The sequence below is a fragment of the Leptodactylus fuscus genome, chromosome 5 (assembly GCF_031893055.1).
Source record: "Leptodactylus fuscus isolate aLepFus1 chromosome 5, aLepFus1.hap2, whole genome shotgun sequence".
Classification (NCBI taxonomy): domain Eukaryota; kingdom Metazoa; phylum Chordata; class Amphibia; order Anura; family Leptodactylidae; genus Leptodactylus; species Leptodactylus fuscus.
In genome coordinates, this window is record NC_134269.1 from 181,941,664 (window position 1) to 181,966,214 (window position 24,551).

Here is a 24,551-nt window from a genome sequence, read left to right on the forward strand (position 1 = left end):
CTGGCTAATGGTCAGAAACGCCCTTCTGACTGTAAAGCGCTACGGTACCGGGACCGATAGCGCTTTACACCGGGCACGGATCGGGAAAGCCGACAGTGCGCTGAACTCAGCGCACTGTCAGCTTTCTGGCAGTATATAACACTGCCTGTGCCCGGATATGGTGAAAGGTCCTCTTTAAGAAAGAAGGGAAGCATCAGGATCCAGCAGAAGATAGAGGCGGCGCAGGATCCTGTTCTCGGGCAGCGGTGGGGACGCCCCCATCGCATTTTCAGGGCTGGGACCTGCCCCCATCGCTGCCAGAGAGCTAATTTACATACCGGTAAAAACCGGTATTTCTAAGGAACGGCGCGGTGGAGATCCCATCTAAAGGTAAGAGACGAATAGCCTTTCTAAAGGCTATTCCGACGTGTTATCTAGAAAAAAAAGTTTTTTAATGGTAGAATCCCTTTAATACAGCTATAATTGCACCAACCCTCACAATTTATTTTCAATGCAGTGAACACTCTACAAAGCTACACAACAAAGGTGTTATTGTGGTTTTGTTACACTTCCGCCCCATAAATATTTTTTTTGTACTGTTTTGCAAATATTCTATGGAAAATCCTAACGGAGCGATTGCAAATTCCAATTTCTCAGGGCATGAAATGCATTCTCTAAGTCTAGGGCTGTAAAGATGGCTCTGTGTGGCACTATTATTTTGGAAGCGCACAACCTCGCACATTTGTCTGTTCATTCACTGTGTGAAAATATTTCTCTGAGCGTCTAAAAAGATTTTTCAAACCGCTCCATACAGAGGTGAACTTGTACATAGAAAGATTGCGGCAACTATTACGTAACAGCGGGAAACACCATTTCATTTCCCTGCCCCCGCCCGAACAAAACCTGAAGGCAGGGCTGTTGTACTGCGCATGCGCTTAGTGGGCAGGCTTACTGACGCTGTACCCGGGTCCATTTCCAGTCAGAGAACAGACTGCTGTGTTCAAGGTAAGACTCGGTTCTACACGAGGGGCGAGCTGGCTTGAATCATCGGCTATTAAGTAGATTCCGAACACAGTTGCTCTGCTTCTTTGGGTCGCGATTTGTCTGGGTAGTTATTCGCTTATGTGACGTAGTGAGTGCCTGTATTTTGTGGTAAGCTATATGGGATACCTGGTTTGGTTCTCTGTAATATCTAGTAATACTATTATAGCGGCAATCGCCACTTTTATCACGATTTCGGTGCTCTTCTTACAGTTATGTTATGCACGTTGTGTTGCAGATTTGGTCTTTGAAGTGCGCCGCCGCCATTTTGTCTTTGTGACGAAAGAGCCAGTCACGTGTTGCTACACTCAGGCCTTCCCCTGTCCGTATCTGCGAGTGAGAAAATGTCGGAAGGCGGCGAAGGCTACGTGGTGAAGATCCGCGGACTTCCATGGTCCTGCTCAGCGGAGGAGATCGAAAACTTTTTCGCCGGTGAGTGTAATGGCTGCGGCATTAGTAAATGCGTTTTGACCGGTGGCTAGTGTGTTTACTGACCGAGACTCTGTTCTTCCGTTCAGACTCCAAAATCTTAAATGGCACCTGCGGCGTCCACTTCATCTACACCAGAGAGGGGAGGCCGAGCGGAGAGGCCTTTGTGGAGTTTGAGAGCGAGGAGGATCTTAATCTCGGTTTGAAGAAAGACCGAGAGACCATGGGACATAGATACGTGGAAGGTAACTGGCCATTACCTGCTGTCTGTGCACTTCTTTTACATTTCAGTCTATGGTATTGTATGATTGCTTGGTTTTAGTCCACCCCAATTTCAGATTTGATGGTAGCTGATTTTTTTTTATATATGGAAAAGTGGGTGGTTTTGATTTGACTTTATTAAAGGGGATCTATCAGCAAAATCATGCTGATAGAGCCCCACATATGCGTGAATAGCCTTTAAAAAGGCTATTCAGGCACCGTAAATGTTATATTAAACTAAAAAACTCAAAAAAAAACAAAACAGCAAAATCTGCTACAAAAATACTGCATTTCTGCAACGTGTGGCCTTAGGCCGCTTTGTGAAAACAGTGCGCTTGCTTGTTCAGTGCCCCATAGGAGTGGGTGCAAGCAAACTGGTAATCCACTTACAAGGGTTGCATTTGACGCTTCTGATCTACCGTAGTTTAAGAGATGTAATTTTTGATAAGGATAATGTGTCTCCCAAGTTGGTTTAAATTTCATGATGGTGAGAGGTTTTATGAGTCACATCAGGAGGATATTTAAGGCCTCCTACAGACAGTTAATATGCCTGGATTTTCTGGACTGTAGGTCAAATCGCTATGATGTTGTAAGTTCAGGTCATTAGACCTGAGATTGTAACACGTCCAGAAAGTACAGCGTCACTTAAATCCATGCGTAGGAGGTGTAAAACTTCAGTTTCAGGGGCCACACGGTGGCTCAGTGGTTAGCACTGCAGCCTTGAAGCGCTGGAGTCCTGGTGTTCAAGGGAAAAAAAAACATCTGCAAGGAGTTTGTATGTTCTCCCCGTGTTTGCGTGAATCCCATATTCCAAAAAAGACATACTGATAGGGAAAAAATGTACATTGTGAGCTCTATATGGGGCTCACAATCTACATTTAGGGGGAAAAAAACTTCAGTTTCAACCATGCACACTTTATTTTTTTTTTTTTCTTTCCTTCTTTACTCTTCTCTTACAGTTTTCAAGTCAAACAGTGTTGAAATGGACTGGGTTTTAAAGCACACCGGTCCAAACAGCCCTGACACTGCAAATGATGGCTTTGTTCGCTTAAGAGGCCTACCATTTGGATGCAGCAAGGAGGAAATCGTTCAGTTTTTTTCAGGTACAAGTCACATTTTTAATATTAAAAAATAAAAATAGAAATATAGTATACTTATGTTAAACGAGAGTTTAGTTGTGCCTCAAAGGAAATCTAAATCTTTTTGGCACTTTTTTGTTGTTAAAGTGGCTGTTGTAGGGTAATAGTGTTATTGAGCAAATTGGTAGCACCACAACAGTTTTGTTTAACTGCAGATATTGAGTAACCAAAGCAGTTTCAAATGCCCATGAAAATTTTGTACTTAAGTACTGCTTTTAGTTCAATCAAAATCCTAATTAAGACCCTAGTAAAATAATTTATTTATTTTTTTTAAAGTTCTTGCCAGAAGTGAATTTCTGTAGAGTGTTAGATAAAGTAAAAACTTGCACTTCTTCCTGCTGAATTTACTTATGACTATGGTTTAAAAAAAATAAATAAAAATTTTTCAAGAAATTGTGTGTGGAAACACCTTTGAAGGGGTTGTGTCACAGTAAACAATGTGTTAAATTGCTGGAGTGTAACCACTGGGGCTGAAAGTTCTCCTGCTGTGTGTGAATGAATCCCTGGTGTACTTCAGTGTTTCATTTGCTTATACAGAGCTGTTGCCTTCTAGCACAGCATTCAGGGGAACTTTCAGTCCCCAGTGATCTGAAACACTTGGCACAGCCCCTCTTAAAGATGTTATTAGGATTTGGGGAATATATTAGGCTCAAGTGAAGTAACAGTGATCATATTTTGTGTGGGTTTTTGTTCTTGCAATTGCTTTTTAACTAGCTATTTTAATTCTTTGATTTCATGTTTAGAGTAATTTTTGTTTCATGTATTTTTGGATTTTCCAAGGAGAATCATTCAATTTAATAGAGAACCTGTTTTTTTGAGCATTGATAGACAGATTCAGGCACATGTATTCAGCCGTCAAAAGACACGTTGCATGTATTTCCCTGAAGAAACGCTATTCAGGTATCTGGTCTCACAACGTCAGTGATCTACAATCTTATGAGCCTCTGGTTTACCTTTGGACTTATGGCCCTATTGGGCCATACCATTTAGTTTTCACAGCTGGCTCTGCAAGTAGTTCTTTGGGGCAGTGTCTCAGCGTCGCAGATGACTGACTCTGAGTTCTTTTACCTGGACAGTATTCAGTCTGGAAAGTACAACAGACACATGTACAAAGTCTGAAATACTAGTCTTTTAAGCAATAACAAACCACACACAATGTTTGCTTACTAAAAAGACCAACTTGACTTCTTTTCATTAAAAAAAAAGTGAAAGCCGTCTCAGAATTCAATACAGCTGAGAAAGTTAATTGCATTTCTTTTAAGGAAAACAAAGCTTGATTATAGTGTTGAATGTCACTAAATGCTGCTTTTATTAGTAACTGGTATTTTAAAATTTTCCCATGGAAATGTTTGCTGCTGCCCTTATGTGCTAAAATGTCTTTGTGGGCTTGTATCTTTTATTTTTTTTTTATTTTTTTTTAACATATATATATCGATCTATATAAGTCTATAAAATGTTAACCCCCCACTGGGGTTATTTGTCCTTGGGTTGAAGGGTTGGAAATCGTGCCAAATGGGATAACATTGCCGGTGGACTTCCAGGGGAGGAGTACGGGGGAGGCCTTCGTGCAGTTTGCTTCACAGGAAATAGCTGAAAAGGCTCTAAAGAAACACAAGGAGAGAATAGGGCACAGGTGGGGATGGATGGTTGGATGTCACTTTTCTTATGGTATAGATTTATAATTTTGACCGAATAATTATTTTAGCTAATGTAAAGTGATAAGGTTTATAAGTTAAAGTTCTAAAGTGAATTTATGCTGCCTTAAACAGTTAACATGGAATTAGATTAGTACTGCCATAAGAAAATGTGATTGTTTTATATATGTACGGTATATGGTATAAAATGCTATTTGTCACAATGGGTTTACTTGTACCTGTGACTATGATGCAGACTGTCTACTTTAAAATAGTTTTTCTTAATTATATTGTAATGAATCATGCATCATACTGAGATCACACAATGTTTATGGTCGAATGTTAAGATTACAGTAAGTGTCACATTTTCTATTTAAATACATAGATTTAATTGTCACCATATAGATTGACATTTATAGCTTTCGAGTAAGTATTCACTACTTGTTCTCTGCTTTACTTCCCAATTCTTTAGGTATATTGAAATTTTTAAGAGTAGTAGAGCAGAGGTTCGTACTCACTATGATCCTCCCAGAAAGCTCTTTGGTATGCAGCGCCCAGGACCCTATGACAGACCAGGTGTGGGAAGAGGTTATAACAACTTGGGAAGAGGTTTTGATCGGATGAGGCGTGGTGGATATGGAGGAGGTAAGTTTCTAAATTCTTTTGTTATTCTGGATTTTGCTCAACCACTGGTAGCTAACCCACAACGAGTATGTCTAATGTGACTTTTTTTTTTTTTTTCAATATAGGCTACAGTGGTTATGAGGAATATAACGGATACAATGAATATGCATTTGGTGCTGACCAGAGATTTGGAAGAGGTATTTATTTTTTTTCGTTTGTGGTTTTATTTAACCCTTCATCGCTGTCTTCTCATTTTTTTCTAATTGGTGCATGTGTGTTTTACTTCCCCCTGAATAGTTTCGGACCATAGGTATGCAGATGGATCTAGTTTTCAGAGCACAACAGGTCACTGTGTGCATATGAGAGGTCTCCCTTACAGAGCAACAGAAACTGACATATATACAGTAAGTATGGTAAAAAAAAAAAAAAGTTTTCTTGGATTTAAAAAATTTTTTTTTCGGTTGAGACATGGAACAGCTTTTAATAATATGTCAGACAAATTCAGCAAGTTTCATTATTTAATTTGTTTACATACATTATTCAATGAACTCCATGTTTACAACTATAGAAAATGCCACAATCCTCTCAGGTCAGCATATGTCAGGTCCTCTTATGTCATCTGCTGTGACTGCATGAGTTGATGGTTCATATCAGTTTTGCAGTAAGTGCTAGCAGGCGGTGTCCTCCTGTAACTTTAGCTAATGTATTAGGCCAAATTCTAATAGAAATTCGGGGAAAAAAAAGTATTCCACAATGCCAAAATTTTTGCTCTTAAAAAAAAAAGTAAAATCTTGTTTGAAAAAAAAAAAAAATTCTAATAGGGGAAAAAAATGCAACTAAAAATAAAGGCTTATGTATCACCAAAAAGATGAAAACATTTATTTGATTACCGGTAACCTGAATGGGGGGAATACAGCTGTCAAACTCTCAACGTATCAAGAAGGAAAACCTGAAAATTTGTGTTCAGTCTTGGATCTGGAGAAATGGCTTTGTCATGAAGTGGATAAATGGGCTTTCTGGAACTTAAATATTGATGACCTCTCCTTGGGATAGGTCTTTCATTGTGATTAGAGGATCCAACACTTGGGGTCCTCGCTAGAGATGAGCGAGTACTATTGGAAACGGCAGTTTTGAATAGCACGCACCCATAGGAATGCATGGACGCAGCCATTTATTGCTATGGTTGCATGCTATTCGAAACTGCCGTTTCAAATAGTACCCACTCATCTCTAGTCTTCACAGAGCAACTTATTGTTGTCTGCCCAATCTATACTGTTCTGCAACTCGAAGGTTTTTCTTTTCTGTAGTTCTTCTCTCCATTGAATCCAGTCCGAGTTCACATTGAAATTGGAGCAGATGGCAGAGTAACTGGAGAAGCTGATGTTGAATTTGCAACTCATGAAGATGCTGTCGCTGCAATGTCCAAAGACAAAGCAAATATGCGTAAGTAACGTGTCTAAATATCTGGGATAAAGTTGAACATATTATAAATATTGTCTTAAAAAAGTTTGAAGAGTAAACAATAATTTTTTTTATTCTTTACAGAACACCGATATGTGGAGTTATTCCTTAATTCAACAGCTGGGGGATCTAGTAGTGCATATGGCAGTCAAATGATGGGAGGACTTGGTATGTGTTAAGTCATAGTTGTGTGCTTTAAGGTTTAACTTTGTCATGCTTTGGTAAAAATATTTCACCAAATGAAACTAATTTATGCAGTCATTTCACCAAATATCACAATTTTTAACTGCATCCTGGCATCCTCCACAGTGATGCATCACTATTTGTAAGTCAAAACAAGAAGTGGTTCCAAAATATGGGCAACAGAATCCTGACTGTTTTCCATTCCTGGTTTTGGCTTACAGATGCAGATGTAAAATTGGTGGCAAACTTGCACACTTTGGATAGTGGAGGCTGAGCATTTTGTATGGTACCGAAGAGGATACACTTCTATATGTATGTGTTTAAATTGCAACATGGGCAGAGTAGGATTTTAAAAGACTAAAAACCCTTATTTTAGTTTAGTGGGATTTAATTGATGGGAATAGGAAGCCATTCACTTTGGTTACAATTTTAACCCCTTCCCGACATCCACCGTAATAGTACGGTGCTGCCGGGAAGGACTTCCTGCAAACCACCGTAGTACTACGGCGGCTGCATGGTGCGGACACAGAACCTGTGTGCGCACCATGCCCTGCAAGTATCAGCCGTAAAATACGGCTGACAATGCCCTGTAACACCTGCGGTCGGAACCGGGTCCCCCTGAGATGCCGGCGCTCAAACAGCAGATCACTGCTTCAATCCCCCATGGGGACAGGAAAACAAGTTATAAAAAAGTTTAAGTTTAAAATTAGAAATAAAAAAAATAATATAAATGAGGTATAGCCGTAACCGTACTAACCCACAGAATAAAGGTAACATGTTACTTATGCTGTACGCTGCACGGGAAAAAAAATAAGTGCTAAAAAGCAATGCCAGAATTGATCTTTCCTTTTACATCCCACCCAGAAAGAGTTAATAAAACGTAGTCAAGTTACAGGAACCCCAAAATGGTGGCATTGAAAAGCACATCTAATACCGCAAACACCAAGCCCTCATATTGCCATATTACCTAAAAATAAAAATCTAGCTTGTACAATGTGAAGACAAAACCCTAAAAGTCGCCAAATCATTAGGACATAAGTGTCTGCGACTAGAAGGAAATGTATAAGCTGTGCGAGTGTTTTCAGGGGACACCCCATATTTAGAGCTTATGAGAGATAATACACAAGCGCTAATCCCCCAGAATGCCCCTCTTCCCCGTCCGAGTCATAGGAGCTAGTGGGAAAATAGAATGGGATTTGGTGTACCCAATTTACTCCACACAGCTTATATATTCACTTCTGGGTTACTAATGCTCACTACATCACTTGATAAATTCTTTGAGAGGTGCAGTTTTCAAAACAGGGTCACTCTAAAAAGCTCCTTGGGGCGCCTTCCCTTCTGCGTCTCGCAGTGCATCCATATATTAGTTTACACCCACAATTGGGGTACTATGGTAGTCCGGAGAACTTGCATAACAAATTGTGGGATGCGTTTTCTCCTTTATCCCCTTGTGACTGTGCAAATTCTAGGGCTAAACAAAAATATTAGTAAAATAAAATCAAATTTGAAAATTTCACCTTCCTTTTGTCTTAATTCCTGTTAAGCACTTATGGGGTTAAAATACTTGGTATATGTTGTTTTGGCTTATTTAAGGGGTGCAGTTTTGAAAATGGGGTGATTTATGGAGGGTTTTAATACAAGGGTCTTTCAAAACCCCTTCATAACTGGATTAGTCCCTTTAAAAAATGGGTTTTAGAAATTTCTTGAAAACATTGAATATTGTTTTCACTTGTAAACCTTGTCATGTCAATAAAAAATAAAAGGGTGACTAAAGTTTGATGCCGATATAAAGCAGAGATCTGGTACATTAGATTTGATATAATTTTGTCGGTCTATCTGTATGCTCATCATTTCAAACTTTATAAAATGCATATTTTTAAAAATTTCCACCAAATTTCCTATTTTTTCATAATTAAACACAAAACATATCAACCAAAATTTACTACTAATATGAAGTATAATGTGTTACGAAAAAACAGTCTCAAAATCACTTTGGTAAGTTAAAGCATTCCAAAGTTATTACCACATAAAGTGACACATGTCAGTTTTGAAAAATCGAGCTTGGTCAAGAAGTTAAGTAGTTGGCCTCTGTGGTCACATGTGGCTAGTTCTTCCACCACATGTCAATACTGGACAGAGAAAACCAGACCTCATTGGGAAGCACCGCGGAAAAGGGAGCTAGCTAGTTTTTTGGTTTTTTTTTTGTTTTTTTCGGACAACCGCTTTTAAATTCATAAGATACCATTAACTTTTCTCGTGATGCCAGGAGGGTGCTCTGTTTGGGTGTGTCAGACTGGTGAAACACTATTCATACAGAGCCCAACAGATCCCACTTACTGTAAAGGTGCTTGTCGCTTTTAAACTGAAACTGTTGGAGGAAAGTCCGTGTGTGTTTTGTTTTTGGACGCCGGTGTCCATCACTGGTGCAAATGAACCCTAAGTCTGTTGAGTGTCAGTGTTTAAACCACTGTAATATCATGTTTAGTATTTGTGCTGCTATATTTAAGCCTACAATATGTGATACTGTAATCTGAGATGGTGAATAAATTTTTTGCTTAATGCACAACTTTATTCAGCTTGCTGAACCAGCAATGAGTTGGAGAATAAACTGTCTTCACAACAGTCATAACACAGCAATAATCACACTTCACAACAGTTTATGATGTTGGGATGCTGCTTTCTGTATAGACTTACTAAACAGCAGTGGTCTCCCTGCCGAGTGGAAGCAGCTGCAGACCTGCTCTCTGCAAGGAACATGACTGGAAGTATAATGTATTCTGCTGGTACTGGCATAAAAACCTTGTGCCAGATCAATTCAGGAGGCACAGTGTACTAATGTGTACCTTGCCGTTAAACAGCAGGGATTAAATACAAAATTTTTGAATTTTTTTTTTAATTTAACACAACATTGTGGGTTAATCCCCTTTTAGAAGGGTTGTCCAGGATTTCGACAAAACCGTGGAGGAGGCCAGAGAGATGTAATTTAAAAAAAAAAAAAAAATCTTTACCTGACACTTTTGTCTACTGCTGCTGTCCGTATCCCCAAGATGGACAGCAGCAGTGGAATTACTTGTCGTTTTTTTGTTTTTTTTTTAAACAAAACAAAAAACTTTCACATCCTCTGGCACTCGTGGTATTATATCCTCCGGACTGTGAAGGGATATTAATGCTGAAACGGTACAGATATCTCTTCTACCCGGGTGCAAACTGTCAAAGCTGACAGTTCGATGTGATGATTTCAGCGTCCTCTTTAAATATGTGTAAAATGTTGTGTGATTTTGTTATTGTGTTGTGATTACTGAAAATATCTTGAAGGGGACTTGTTACCAACTTTAAGTGGCTCATAGAGGTTCAATATTATTGTGCAATATGGGTTGCACAATATTTTGACGGCAGCCCCTAGACGGTCAATATTATTGTACAATATTTTGGATTGTACAAAAGATTGTACCGTATGGAGGCGATATTGAAGGTTGTGCAATACATTGCGCAATCGCGAGCACAGACGTACAACCACATTGTGCAAACAGTCCCTGCCAGAAGTCAACATGTTGAGTGAAACTGAATTGTGTTGGGTGATAATTGCTTTTTGTTCATTTTACACGTGTAAAATGTAGTTGGTCATTGAGTTCAATGGCTTTTTAAAAAAAGTTTAACGCGCATCTTTTTGCTCGCGCAAAATGACACGCGTTATACGAAAAAAAACATTGAACTCAATGGCTTACTACATTTTACACGTGTAAAATGTAGCAAAATATGCGAAGCGTTACTCCGTGTGAAGGCACCCTAATAGAGCTCTCAGCAATTGTCTGTTAAAATGACTTTATGGTGTTTTCCTCTTTTATGCTGAGTTTTTCTCTTTTCTCCTTTTTAGCAGCGGGTACACAGACAAATTATGGCAGTCCTGGGTCACAGGCAATGAGTGGCAGTTATGGAGCTGGATATGGAAGTCAAGCCAGTTTAAGTGGTTACGGTAATTTAGTTTTCTTATTACTGTACTAATTGGAAAACAAGAGCATTAGAAAAAGCCAATGTATTCAGCTCTAGGCTTCACTTTGCATTGGATGCTAACCCAATAGTAGATGTAGTGGAGTTGAGGAAACTTTCAAATATAGATCTTAGAGTTCTCATCTGCATGCCCCCTGGAGGCTGGCCACTAAACTATGTGCAAATTTAACATGGTGCGTGACATTTCTCAAAAGACTCAAATCTTGCTACTAACCTTTTCCTGACATCTGGTGTAATATTACGATAGATTTCAGGTCTTTGAATATGGTGGCCACTTTAAAATAGTTCATTGCTTAAGTTGCAAAAAAAGCCAAACTAATGGGGGGGGGGTATTTTGCCCTCAGAAAAAATTTAATATGCGGTCAAAACATTCCTCCAAATGGTATAACTAAAAAGTACATCTCGCTTCACAAAAGATGCTGTTTCAGCCCTGTATATGGAAGTATTTGAAGAGCTAAATTGTCAGAATATACCGTATATACTCTAGTATAAACAAAGTTTTTCAGCACAGGTTTTGTGCTGAAAAAGCCCCCCTCAAGCAAAAAGAAAAAAAAAATTGGGGGGTCTATGTAATGTAATAGTAATTAATAATGCAATAGTAGTGTATAGAATTTCCCATAAAATAGTGGGGGGAAAAAAAACTTTAATAAAATGTTCTAAATCACTCCTTTCCCTAGAATACATAGAAAATTACTGTGAAACATATACACATTAGATATCCCTGTGTCTTTAAGTGCCCGGTCTACTGAATATAGGGTATCTGCAGTGCTCCTGTTCTGTTGGGAAGGGGTTAATAGGAGCACTGCATATGCCCTATATTTAGCCAGGCTGAATTCCAAGTGGGGGAAAAAATCCGTCAACCTCAGGGAAGGGATATTCAGACAACCAAAACACCCCTTTCCCAGCACCCGGCAACTACTGTGCCCAAAAACTCCGACCATTTTAATCTTTGAAATTTTCCAGTAGCTGCTGCATTCCCCACCCTCGGCTTATACTTGAGTCAATAAGTTTTCCCAGTTTTTTGCGGTAAAATTAGGGGCCTTGGTTTATATTCGGGTCGGCTTATACTCGAGTATATACGGTAAATATGTTTTGTTATAGTTACAACTGCTCTTGCTCTTGATGGTATATGAAACTGAAAAGCCATTTGTTCCACTGTATTTAAAGTGGCAACTGCTTAATCTCCTACACTTAGGAAATACCATTCAGTACAGAAATTTTCCCTGGCAACAGCTCCACATTGCTCAGGAGAATTAATAACAAAAGTGAAACGGTATTTGTGCTTTAAACTGTTCACATTCTACAAATGATTTTGATCAAATTATGCCTTTTTTTTTTCCTTAGGAAATCAAAGTGGATTAAACAACAGTTACTACAGCAGTGGGACACGAGGCTCACTAGGAGTGAATGGAATTGCTGGGATGTCAAGCAGCATGAACATGAGTGCTGCTTGGGGAATATAAGTGTTTCATTGGCTCTGTTGTAGAGGGTTGGTTTTGTTTTTTTTTGGGGGGGGGGGGGGATTTTTTTTTTATTTTTTTTTTTGTGCTTCGCTTACCGTGAGACAATTTTATTAACTTAATATTTCAGTATTGAGTCTGTCAAAGATGCTGTTAAATATTGTAACTAAAAACATTACAGCTTTTTCTGTAGGAGTTTCATTAGCTGTGTTTTTATATTTGTAATGTATTTGCTTTCACAGTACTTAAGGGAATTGTGCCTGATCTTTTCTTTAATGCAAAATCATCTTTTTTTTTTTTTAATTTTTTTTTTCCTCCATGTGCGATCTGAAGGGGTTATTGCCCCCACCTTTTTCCCAAAACTAGCTTATGTATAGACCTCGAACTATCTTGACCAATAAATTTGGAAACTATATTTGTTTTTTTTCTGTTTATCAACTTGTACAATACAAAAGTGTGAACAAAATCAAAAACTTAAATTGATTTATTTTTGGGCGTACTTCTTTAAAGCTTAACCAAAAGTTGCTAAACTTAGTTTTCTGGCAGCATTTGTCATGAATAAATACTGCAGTATACTTAAACAAATTTTGTGTGAAAGCCAAGGTGTCCCTGATCATTGGTCGCTGAAATCTGTCCACTGCTTGTAATTGAACTGGTGGGCAAGGTAATGTGCCTTTGAGGGCATGGGGAGGGTCACTTCAATCTTTTATCTTTGGCTTGTTACAATATAGGACGGTGATCCTGGTGTGCCATGAAGAAAGATTCTTTCAAGAGTGTTGGTTTTCCTTTTCTTTCCACACATCTCTAGTTGAAAACAGTTGGGATGGAGAGCAGCTACATATAAATATTCTAAACTTGACTTTTTCAAATTGATATCTGTTAAAAAAAAATATATAAATATATATATATATATATATATATATATATATAATATAAATTTTTTTTTTTTTTTTTAATTTATTTTAAAAGTTAGAATCTTGGTGCCAGAAAAGCTGAGAATCTAATCTCAAGGCACTATTCTGCACTATACCTGAATCTATCCACCTGTTCTCAAGTTATAAGCAATGACCATATTTCTGTTCAGTATCAAACAGAGAAAGATTTCAGTGCAGATTTTTTTTCAGAGTAAACAGCAAAAATTTGTAGTAAGGTATATTTCTCACAAATGGTGCCAGAAAATCAAGTTGTTTGCAAGTTTAGCTACTTTGACTACAGAATACTTTGCCATTAAAGGCATGCTACCTAAGGTCACGCAGCCCTGTAGACTTTGCACATCTTTTTATCAAGTGAATGATGTAAAAAAATTTTTTTCCTATTTTCCTGGGTCTCTTCATAGGACTCACATCTGAGGGATTCATGAAACTGGTGCTACACAGATACAAATTGACAGTGAAAACCACTGTCTAAAACCCCATAGTTCATTGCACCCCTTATACAGAATAACATAAGGTTTGGTGAGTGTGGAGAAGTCTCTGGAGTTGAGCCCTCTCTATCCATGGTAGGTGCCAAGCCATTAAATGTCATGGTTGTAATTACCCTAGACATCAAAAGCTCAGTATCACATGGGCCTATTGAAAGGCCCCAGGTGTCTTCATAGTAGGCTAAGCCCCATATCCGCAGCACTAAAGCGCTGCGGGAAGAACCGCTGCGTGATTGTATTGCGGTTCTTTCCGCAGCGCTTTTACAAGAAAGTTCAGTGTTTTCCTCTGCAAACTTTCTCTTAACATTATATCTAAGGGAAAGCCGCCGGCGTTTCCATAGATATAATTGATATGCTGCGGTTTGCAAAGCCGCAACTGCTTTAGAAATCGCAGCATGTCAATTATATGTGTCTGCGCTGCTCTTTTTTCCACAAAGTGGGGATGGGATTCGCATGAATCCCATCCACTTTGCCTGCACGGTACAACACTGCGATTTTTCCTGCAGAGTCTCCGCTGTGAGCAAATTGCGGCGTTTACAGTCCGTGGGGCCCCGGCCTAACAGTCTTTTATAGGCAAAGTTTTTATACTGCAATACAACAGTATTTTGTGTTCGATGGGCAGCAGTCTGTAGGGGGACTGAAAATGAAAGAGGTTGTCCCGGATAAACTGATGAGGAGTTGCTTTAGTTAGGAAGGGCTAGTAGAGGGCAGGTTAGCTAGGAAAACAGGGATGAGTCATCTGAGTGGCCCAATGTATTATAGTAGTTGAAGGAAAACAGAACAGGAAGATAACCTTGTAAACAAATGTAGATGATGCCAGGAGTTAACAGGAAACCCAGAACTCCCTCAAAACACTGCTAAAGGTTTTTGGGTGCACCTATTCAACTATTATCTCTACTAACAGATCTATGTTGAAAAAAGCTTTTTGCCTGGAAAACTTCAAATATATGAAACATTCCCCATGTCCTATGAAATTATGTGCACTTCCACTTTTTTTTGTAAAGTAAATGCTATAAAATGAAACCATAAGAAAAAAAAAACTTCTTGTAGATCTACATTTCTGCTGCAATCGCCTACTATTGGAAATAGCCATTGTACTTCACAAACTGAGGGCTACTGTACTTTAGTAGCAAAAGTTAAATGTAACATCGGCACAAGTGGAGTTGGCGGTGTAAGGAATTTAATTGCCAGACTGGAGAGGACATTCTAAAATTCACTAGGAATACTCAGTGGGAGGCATTGACTTTCATTGAAAAAAAGTTATGAAGCTTCCTCCATTGACTGGACCAATGTTAAAGTAGTGTAATAATGGTAATATGTGGTACCTATGGATAGGACTGGTTTGTAGAGTGTGCACCTGTGCAGGGCACTACACTAAAGAATGTTGCCAGCCCTGCCATCTAGTTCTACCACTGCAAACTGTCTTGTGTAGGAACAATTTCCTACTGTCCTGCTTTCCTCTTCTGTCCACATAATCGCAGGAAAGAAGCAGGGGAGCATATAAAGTTCACAAACTACCAGGCAGTCTGAGTCCAAAAGGAGTATGGTGAAGAGGTAAACCCCTAGCTGACACTACAGGAGTGTCTGCACCTATACATCAGAGAAGGCGGTAGGTGACTTCAGAAGTTAGATTTATTTCCTTGTGACTGAGTTTTATCGACCAGATTCTTGTTTATAAGATGGGGTTCACACTGCCGTTAGTGTCCGCAGAGAAGCTGTCCGTTAAAAAAGAAAAAATGGACACCTATCATAACTGACACACATGGACAGTAATGGATGGCTGTCCATTGCCCATAGACCTCAATGTTAAAAAAAAAAAAAAGACACTTGCTGTCCGTTTTTTCAAACTGACAGAAAAGTCCTGCAAGTAGGATTTTTTTTTTTTCTTTTTTTTGTGCGCTTGAAAAAACTGACACAAATGGACACTAAAGAACAACAGATAAGATCTCATTGAAATGAAAGGAAATTGTAACGGACACAGCTACTGTCCTTTGCTAAAATCTTGAACAGACAGTAGCCACGGACTCTGCTGTCAGACACCAACAGTAGTGTGAACGCCTCCTAAAGTAGAGATGAGCGAACACTATTCGAAACAGCCGTTTCGAATAGCACACTCCAATGTAAATGAATGGAAGCAGCCAGTACGCAGGGGGTTAAGCGGCTGACCTCCGGCAAAGTCTGTGTGCAGGTCTGCAGCAGCTTCCATTCATTCCTATGTGCTATTCGAAACGGCTGTTTCGAATCGTGTTCACTCATCTCTACTCTTAAGTTGTCAAGAGGAAAATAAAATACACCCCTTTTGAAGTCTATAAGTTTTACATATAAGGACATTTTATGGTTATCTTAAAGGTAAATGCAATCTTAGATTCAATTAAATTGCAGTTAACAAAATGGAACCCAAAATGTCAAAATAATGTGTGAAAAACATAAGTAAATTGTATCAATAGCTTGTAGAAACACTTCAGCGGCAGTAATTTGAGGTAATGGTTTTCTGTATGACCTTTACCAGTCTCTTGTGTCCTGGAGGACTTTTGACCTACTCATTGTTAAAACGGTGCTTCAGTTTATTGAGGCTTGTTTTGATTTGCTTATGCACAGATGTCTTAAATTGAGTCTATCTGGCCGGGAGTTTAATTCTCCTAATAAACCTGTTGCAACATTGTCTACAGCTAAATTTAAAAACAAACCTTTGCTTTGAGAAGAGTCTCATTGGACCTTTCTCTTAGCTCAGGACCTTCAAACTTATTCAGTGAAGCCATGTTTATGCATCCCATTTTCATTGAGCATGTGCACTGAATCTGAAGTGTACACTTCCAGCTTCACTGAAGAACTGCACAGATGTGTAGAGTACAGCCACTGGATAAGCATGAAGGTTTTTATTTTTAATTCAGGCACAGATGTTGTTTAAAACAGGGCTACTTGAACGCTAAGCATCCAGACCATAAGGACTTGTGGGTTCAGACGATGCCATGATCCCCTGGATCATGTGATCAGTAGCATTGTTCTACTCCGTTTACTCCTCTCCTGATCAAGTAAGTAATTAATTAGTTGCCTCTGATCACATGACATGGGAAAATGTAGCCAGATCCCTCTAGGCCCATCAAAAACATTTTGCTGGACCAGGTAAGTGAATAAATACTCCCCAGACAACCCCTTTTAAGATCTGTTGTTTTGGGGTTTTTTTGGGTTTTTTTATTACTGGGTCACTGCAACCCCTCAATTCATAGCCAGAGCCCCTGAATCAATCTTCATCTGATTTCTGGACCAGTTAAGTCCATTCCAATTTCCTGGGCAACCCCTTCAACATGTTAACTGAGGCCAGTGGAGTTTTTGTCTGTAGCGCTTTTATTGTTGTAGTTTCTCTGAGCTTTGCATGATCTTCCTTTTGGGGTAAATTTACTCTAACCCAGTTGGCGGAGATCGGAACAGGGTGCTAGGTGTTAGTAACACCTAACACCCGCCCCGATCTCGTCTGACCAAACAATTTAACCCTTTGGATCCGATCATGCTTGACAATCGGGCCAATTAATGTACACTGTGAATGGCGTAAAAAAAAAGTGAAAAACCGGCTAGTAGTAATGATTTTTCACCATCTCACCTTACAAAATGTGCTAGAAAAAGTGATCAAAAAGTCACACATATCCCACAACAGTACCAATAAAAAGCAAAGGTTGACCCGCAAAAAATAAGCCCTCAACCAACACTGTCAACCGAAAAATAAAAATGTTATGCTTCTCAGAAAATGGCGATGCAAAAAACATTGATTTGTCCCCAAATGTGTTTTTCCTCTGCAGAATTAGTATTGCATAAAAAAATAATATAAACGAGGTATCGCCGTAATCGTACCGACCCGCAGAATAAAGGGAACATGTTACCTATACTGTACACTGCATGGCGAAAAATTAAAAAGGTAAAATGCAATGCCAGGATTTATTTATTTTTTAAATCCAGCTAAAAAAGAGTTAATAAAATGTATTCAGTAAGTTGTAGGCACCCAAAAATGGTATCATTACAAAATGCATCTCATCCCGCAAACAACAAGCTTTTATATCGCCACATCACCAAAAAAATAAAGAAAATTTTATTTGATCATATACCAAACATCTGAATCTGTACTCCAAAAGCCACATAGCTCTCCTTCCCTTCTGCGCCCTGCTGTGCGCCCAAAGTGTAGTTTTTTTTTTTTGTTTGTATCTAGCAATATGAGGACAAAAACCCGCAAAGATCGCCAAATTATTAGGGTGCATTCACACTACGGAACGCCAGCGTGTATCACAGCCGTACACGCCGGCGTTACAGCAGGGCTGCCGGACACTTCGCATTCATTTCTATGGGAGCCGGCATGCGAGCGCTCCCCATAGAAATGAATGGAAAAAAGCAGTCCATTCATTTCTATGGGGAGCGCTCGCATGCTGGCTCCCATAGAAATGAATGGGAAGTGTCCGGCAGCCCTGCTGTAACGCCGGCGTGTCCGGCAGCCCTGCTGTAACGCCGGCGTGTACGGCTGTGATACACGCTGGCGTTCCGTAGTGTGAATGCACCCTTAGAGTGCAACTAGGTGCGGCAGGAAGGGAATATATAAGCTGTGCGAGCGTATATCAGGGGACACCCCAGATTTAGAGCTTATGAGGGAAAATGTACCAGAAGTGACCCTCAGGGTGACACCCCCAATCATAGGAGCTACTGGGACATAGTAGGCAATTTGGTGTCTGCAATGTCCTCCGCACAGCTTCCGTATTCCCTCTTCGCCATCCGCTGTGCAGTCACGTCTGGGATACTAATACTCACTACACCCCCTGAGAAATTCTTTGAGGGGTGCAGTTTTCAAAATGGGGTCACTCCTTTGGGGAATCCACTTTTCTAGTACCTTACAGGCTCTACAAACAGATACAATATCATATACCAAACATCTGAATCTGTTCTCCAAAAGCCACATAGCTCTCCTTCCCTTCTGCGCCCTGCTGTGCGCCCAAACTGTAGGTTGTTTTTTTTTTTTTTTCAAATGTAGATTGTGAGCCCCACACAGAGCTCACAATGTACATTTTTTTCTCTACATTTTTTGGAATATGGGATGGAAATTCATGCAAACACGGGGAGAACATACAAACTCCTTGCAGATGTTTTTTTTTTTTTGCCCATGGCAGGATTTGAACATCAGGACTGCAGTGCTGCAAGGCTACAGTCCTAACCACTGAGCCACCGTGTGGCCCCCCAAACTGCAGTTTATGCCCCATGTATGACACTGGTGTACCCTGGATAACGTACGTAATGTCATATGTGGGTATAAACTGATATTAGGGCACAGCCAGACACAGAAGGGTTATTGGGTTTTTGGAGCAGAGACTTAGACGGTTTGGTTTTTGGATGCCATGACATTTTTGCAGAGACCCTAAACTTGCCCCTACAAAATGGGGTCACTTCTTGGGGAATTCCAGTTTACAGTCATCTCCAGGGCTCTCCAAAAGCAACTTGGCCCCCAGAATGTCCCTCTAAATCTGTTCCCCAAAAGTTAAAAAGCGCAGTGCTCCTTCCCTTCTCATCCCTGCTGTGTGCCCAAGCAGCAGTTTACACCCACATATATAATTTTTTGCCCCTCAAGATGGCCCACTTTAATAGTTTTAGGAGTGCCGGTCTCTGACAACACAAAGTGGGTGCCACGTATTGGGCACCGAAATGGTATATTTCTTTCAAGACTTCAATTTTCATTTTGTACGTTAATTTTTGGAAAGCATTTTTAGTCTCAAAATTATAATACCCCTTGATACATTCCTTGATGGGTGTAATTTCTAAAATGGGGTCACTTTTGAGGGGTTTCCATTGTATTGATACTTTAGGGCCTCAGGAAATGCGACATGGCACCAGAAAACTATTCCAGTCACATCTGCCCTCCAAAAGCCAAATGGCGCTCCTTCCATTCCAACCCCACCATGTCCCCATACAGCAGATTATAACCACATATGGGGTATTGCCGTGTTCAGGAGAAATTGTGTAACAAACGGTGGTGTGTCTTTAATTCTTTAAAGGGGCTCTATCAGCAAAATCATGCTGATAGAGCCCCACATATGCGTGCATAGCCTTTAAAAAGGCTATTCAGGCACTGTAAAAGTTAAATTAAACTACCCCGCCGTTTTAAAATAATAACTTAAAAAAGAATGTGATCTACTTACTGAAGGTGCACGCTGAGCGGGCATTCAGGGTGCGTCTTCATCTTCTTCCCCGCCTCTTCTTCCTCTGACGTCTTCGGGTCCCGTCCTCCTCCGGCGCTTGCTCGCGGACACTGATAAAAAAAAATAGCCCGGGCGCATGTGCAGTAGCCGTAGTAGAAGCCGCGTGCTACTGCGCATGCGCCCGGGCTATTTTTTTTTTTGTCAGTGTCCGTGAGCAAGCGCTGGAGGAAGACGGGACTCGAAGACGTCAGAGGAAGAAGAGGCGGGGAAGAAGATGAAGACACACCCTGAATGCCCGCCCAGCGTGCACCTTCAGTAAGTAGAGAACATTCTTTTTTAAGTTATTATTTTAAAACGGCGGGGTAGTTTAATTTAACTTTTACAGTGCCTGAATAGCCTTTTTAAAGGCTATGCACGCATATGTGGGGCTCTATCAGCATGATTTTGCTGATAGAGCCCCTTTAACTACTTGCAAAAATTTACAATATGTCGCTAAATGCACTATTTATTGGAAAAAAAAATAATTTTAAATTTTTACGTCCCAATGTTAATAAAATCTATGAGAAGAAGAAGAAGAAGAAGAAGAAGAAGAAGAAAAACGATGTCTGTACAAGACAGGATCACTTAAACATTAAATAATTTTATTGAAGAAGTAAAAACAGCACAGCTGTATGTAATAATATATAATAAAATTGTAATACAAAAGGGAGGATCAATGTAACCCAGAGAAAAGACACATATCCAGGTGGTGGGAGGCACTATATAATAGTGAGGCCAAATTATACAATGTAATCATGCAAGGTAAAGTGCTACACTCAATGAAAAAACAACATGAAGTGTTTAACATGTGACTAATAAATACAAAATAATACACATGGTGAAGTAATGATTTAGAAACACATGTGAAAAGTAATAAAATGCAACAATGTGAACAACCAAGCAAATAGAATACAAGTGAGAATATATGGTAAAAGCCAATGCCTACCCGTGCCACCTGGGGACCCACCAAAATAAAAATAATAATAATAATCTATGAGGTCAAAATTCTCACTCTACCCCTAGATAAATTCTATGAGTGGTGTAGTCTCCAAAATGGTCACTTTTAGTCAGTTTCCATTGTATTTGTACTCTAGGAGCTCTGCAAATGCGACATGGCACCTGAAAAATATTTCAGCAAAATCCACCCTCTAAAAGCCAAATAGCGCTCCTTCCATTCCAAGCCCCGCCATGTCCCCATACAGCAGATTATGGCCACATATGGGGTATTTCCGTGTTCAGGAGAAATTGGGTAACAATCTGTGGGGGGCTTTTTCTCCTTTAACCCCTTGTGAAAATGAAAACTTTGAGGATAAAGGGACATTTAAGGCATTTTTCATTTACACATCCCAATGTTAGTAAAATCTGTGAAACAGCCGTAGGGTCAAAATGCTCACTATACCCCTTGATGAATTCTGTGAGGGGTGTAGATTCTAAAATAGGGTCACTTTGGGGGGGGGGGGGTGTTACCATTGTTTTGGTACTCTAAGGGCACTGCAAATGAGACATGGTGCCTGAAAATTGTATTCCAGCTAAATCTGCTGTTCAAACACCCAGTGTCGCTCCTTCCCTTCCATGCGCTGCCCTGTGCCCAAAAATCAGTTTACACCCACATGTGGGGTATTTCTGTGCTTGGAAGAAATTGCATAATAAACTGTCAGATGCATTTTCTCCTTTAACCCTTTGTGAATGTGTTAATTTTAGGTCTAAATGAATGTATTAGTGAAAAAAATTAAATGTCTAAATTTCACCTCCATATTATTTTTATTCTTATGAAATGCTTAAAGGGTTAACAAACATCTCAAATGTTGTTTTGAATAATTTGAGGGGTGCAGTTTTGAAAATGGGGTGATTTATGGGGGTGTTTCTATTATACAGGCCTTTATAATTCCTTTCAGAACTGAAGTGGTCCCAAAAAGATTGGTTTGGGGAATTTTCTTGTAAATCTGGAAAATCACTGTTACACTTGTAATCCTTATAATTTCCAAAATAAATTAAAACACAATCAAAAGATGATGCCAATATAAAGCAGACATGGTAGATAATATTTATTCATGTATTTGGGTGGTATCTGCCTGAAAAGCAAATTCACATTTTGAAAATTTAAATTTTTTCCAAATTTCCATCAAATTTCCTAGTTGTTTTTTTTTATAAATAAATACAAAAATATTGATTAGTATTTACCACTAACATGAAGTATGTGTTATGAAAAAAACAGTCTCAAAATCACTTGTGTAAGTTAAAGTGTCTCACAGTTATTGCCATCTAAAGTGACACGTCAGTTTTGAAAAAAGTTTAATATATTTTTTATTTTAACCACTTCCGGGCCGCCCATAGACTATATACGTCCGGGAAGTGGTTGCCTTGTTCTGACAGGACGTGCTGGTACGTCAGAACACAGCTATTGCACGAGATCGTGCAATTGCTGAAGCTGGGAGCCGGCTGTAACTTCAGAAGACAGGGAAGGTTTATTTCCTTCCTTGCCTTCTCGATCGCTGTGTATACAGTGCTCAATGAGCGCTGTATACACAGATATGCGCGCCGCCGTGATGGGGCCGCCCTCTGACCCGGTGGTCATGTGATCCGCCGGGCTCAGTATCTTGCAAGAGCTGCAGGGTCCTACAGGACCCAGATCAGCTCTGTATACTGTGTATACAAGGTGCAGGAGGCTGTATTCCTCCTGCAACTGGGGCTAAATGTACCAGCCCCAGTTACAGGAGAAATCAGCCTCTAATACAAAAAAAAAAAAAAAAAAAAGTAATCAGATGTCCCAAAGGTCTCTTATGACCTTATGGGGACACATCTGAAAAAAAAAATATAAAAAAATTAATAAAGTTTAAAAAAAATTTAAAATAATTTAAATAAGTAAACTAATAAGTAAAATAATGCGCCAATAAAATGCTGTTATTAAAGATTATAGCCTCACCCCCGACGACACCATATAAAATAAAAATTACCGTAATGAAGAGGAAAAGCTATTTTATAAAGTTCTTCAGTGGCACTGTGTGTTATTAAATAAAAAAAGAAAAGTGAAAACCAGACTCAATTTCCCTCCCATTTTGTTTATAATTTCCCGTATATAAAAAAAAAATTAAAACATAATCGAAAATAAAAACAACATAAAAATAAAGCCCTATGTGTTCCCGAAAAAAGATGCAGAAATTAGTTGAATGAGACGTATGAGAAAAATGTTACAACCCTCTAAACTGCACATACAAAATAAACCAAAAATGTGTCTGGTCCTGGACCACAAATTGGCCCGGTACTGAAGTGGTTAATGTAACTCTTCTCAGATTATGGACAGAAACAATTGCACCTCTGTATTATTAAAACAAGCCTGAATGTCCCAGACCAGCAAAAGTAGTCCTACACGGTGACTTTGGCTGCAATGCTAGTCACACAACTAAAGATCGCCATGTTGTCCTGTGACTCCTTCACTAATGTGAGTGGAGTTGCATTGGAAACCGTGTGTGTGTTCAACTAGTCGCAAAAAGTTGGGATATGACAGGATGTTTTTTCAGCTCTGTTAACTTGCGTGAGGTAATCATACAGTGGCACTGCCAAAGTTGCCATGTAGTCATAGCAAGTGGTCACATTTGCTCATGATCTAGTAAGGGCTAGTTCACACGGGGGCATGAGGCGGATTTTGACAGCAGATTTCACTAGAGATGAGCGAACACTAAAATGTTCGAGGTTCGAAATTCGATTCGAACAGCCGCTCACTGTTCGAGTGTTCGAACGGGTTTTGAACCCCATTATAGTCTATGGGGAACATATACTCGTTAAGGGGGAAACCCAAATCCGTGTCTGGAGGGTCACCAAGTCCACTATGACACCCCAGGAAATGATACCAACACCCTGGAATGACACTGGGACAGCAGGGGAAGCATGTCTGGGGGCATAAAAGTCACTTTATTTCATGGAAATCCCTGTCAGCTTGCGATTTTCGCAAGCTAACTTTTCCCCATAGGAATGCATTGGCCAGCGCTGATTGGCCAGAGTACGGAACTCGACCAATCAGCGCTGGCTCTGCTGGAGGAGGCGGAGTCTAAGATCGCTCCACACCAGTCTCCATTCTGGTCCGACCTTTGACTCCGCCTCCTCCGGCAGAGTCAGCGCTGATTGGCTGAAGGCTGGCCAATGCATTCCTATGGGAATGCAGAGACTTAGCAGTGCTGAGCCAGTTCTGCTCAACTACACCGTGTGCCGAGTGTGCACACTCGGCTCTGCTACATCAGATGTAGCAGAGCCGAGTGTGCACACTCGGCTCTGCTACATCTGATGTAGCAGAGCCTGCTACTGCAGAGACTTAGCAGTGCTGAGCCAGTTCTGCTCAACTACACCGTGTGCCGGTCAGCCCATCTGATATAGCAGAGCCGAGTGTGCACACTCGGCTCTGCTACATCAGATGTAGCAGAGCCGAGTGTGCACACTCAGCTCTGCTACATCTGATGTACAGAGCCTGCTACTGCAGAGGCTTAGCAGTGCTGAGCCAGTTCTGCTCAACTACACCGTGTGCCGGTCAGTGCACACTCGGCTCTGCTACATCAGATGTAGCAGAGCCGAGTGTGCACACTCGGCTCTGCTATATCAGATGGGCTGACCGGCACACGGTGTAGTTGAGCAGAACTGGCTCAGCACTGCTAAGTCTCTGCAGTCCCATAGGAATGCATTGGCCAGCGCTGATTGGCCAGAGTACGGAACTCGAC

General features: G+C 40.1%; 1 protein-coding gene across 1 annotated transcript; it reads left to right on the plus strand.

Moving 5' to 3' along the window:
- Positions 1-909: 909 nt before the first annotated feature.
- Positions 910-12,634, plus strand: LOC142203774 (heterogeneous nuclear ribonucleoprotein H2-like). The gene is made up of 12 exons (XM_075274795.1): positions 910-984; positions 1,259-1,452; positions 1,539-1,694; positions 2,670-2,813; positions 4,344-4,482; positions 4,956-5,128; positions 5,233-5,304; positions 5,405-5,511; positions 6,415-6,550; positions 6,653-6,736; positions 10,626-10,724; positions 12,104-12,634. Exons 2-12 carry the CDS (start codon positions 1,365-1,367, stop codon positions 12,220-12,222), a joined length of 1,317 nt encoding a protein of 438 aa, XP_075130896.1. The 5' UTR covers positions 910-984; positions 1,259-1,364; the 3' UTR covers positions 12,223-12,634.
- The last annotated feature ends 11,917 nt before the right edge of the window (positions 12,635-24,551 follow it).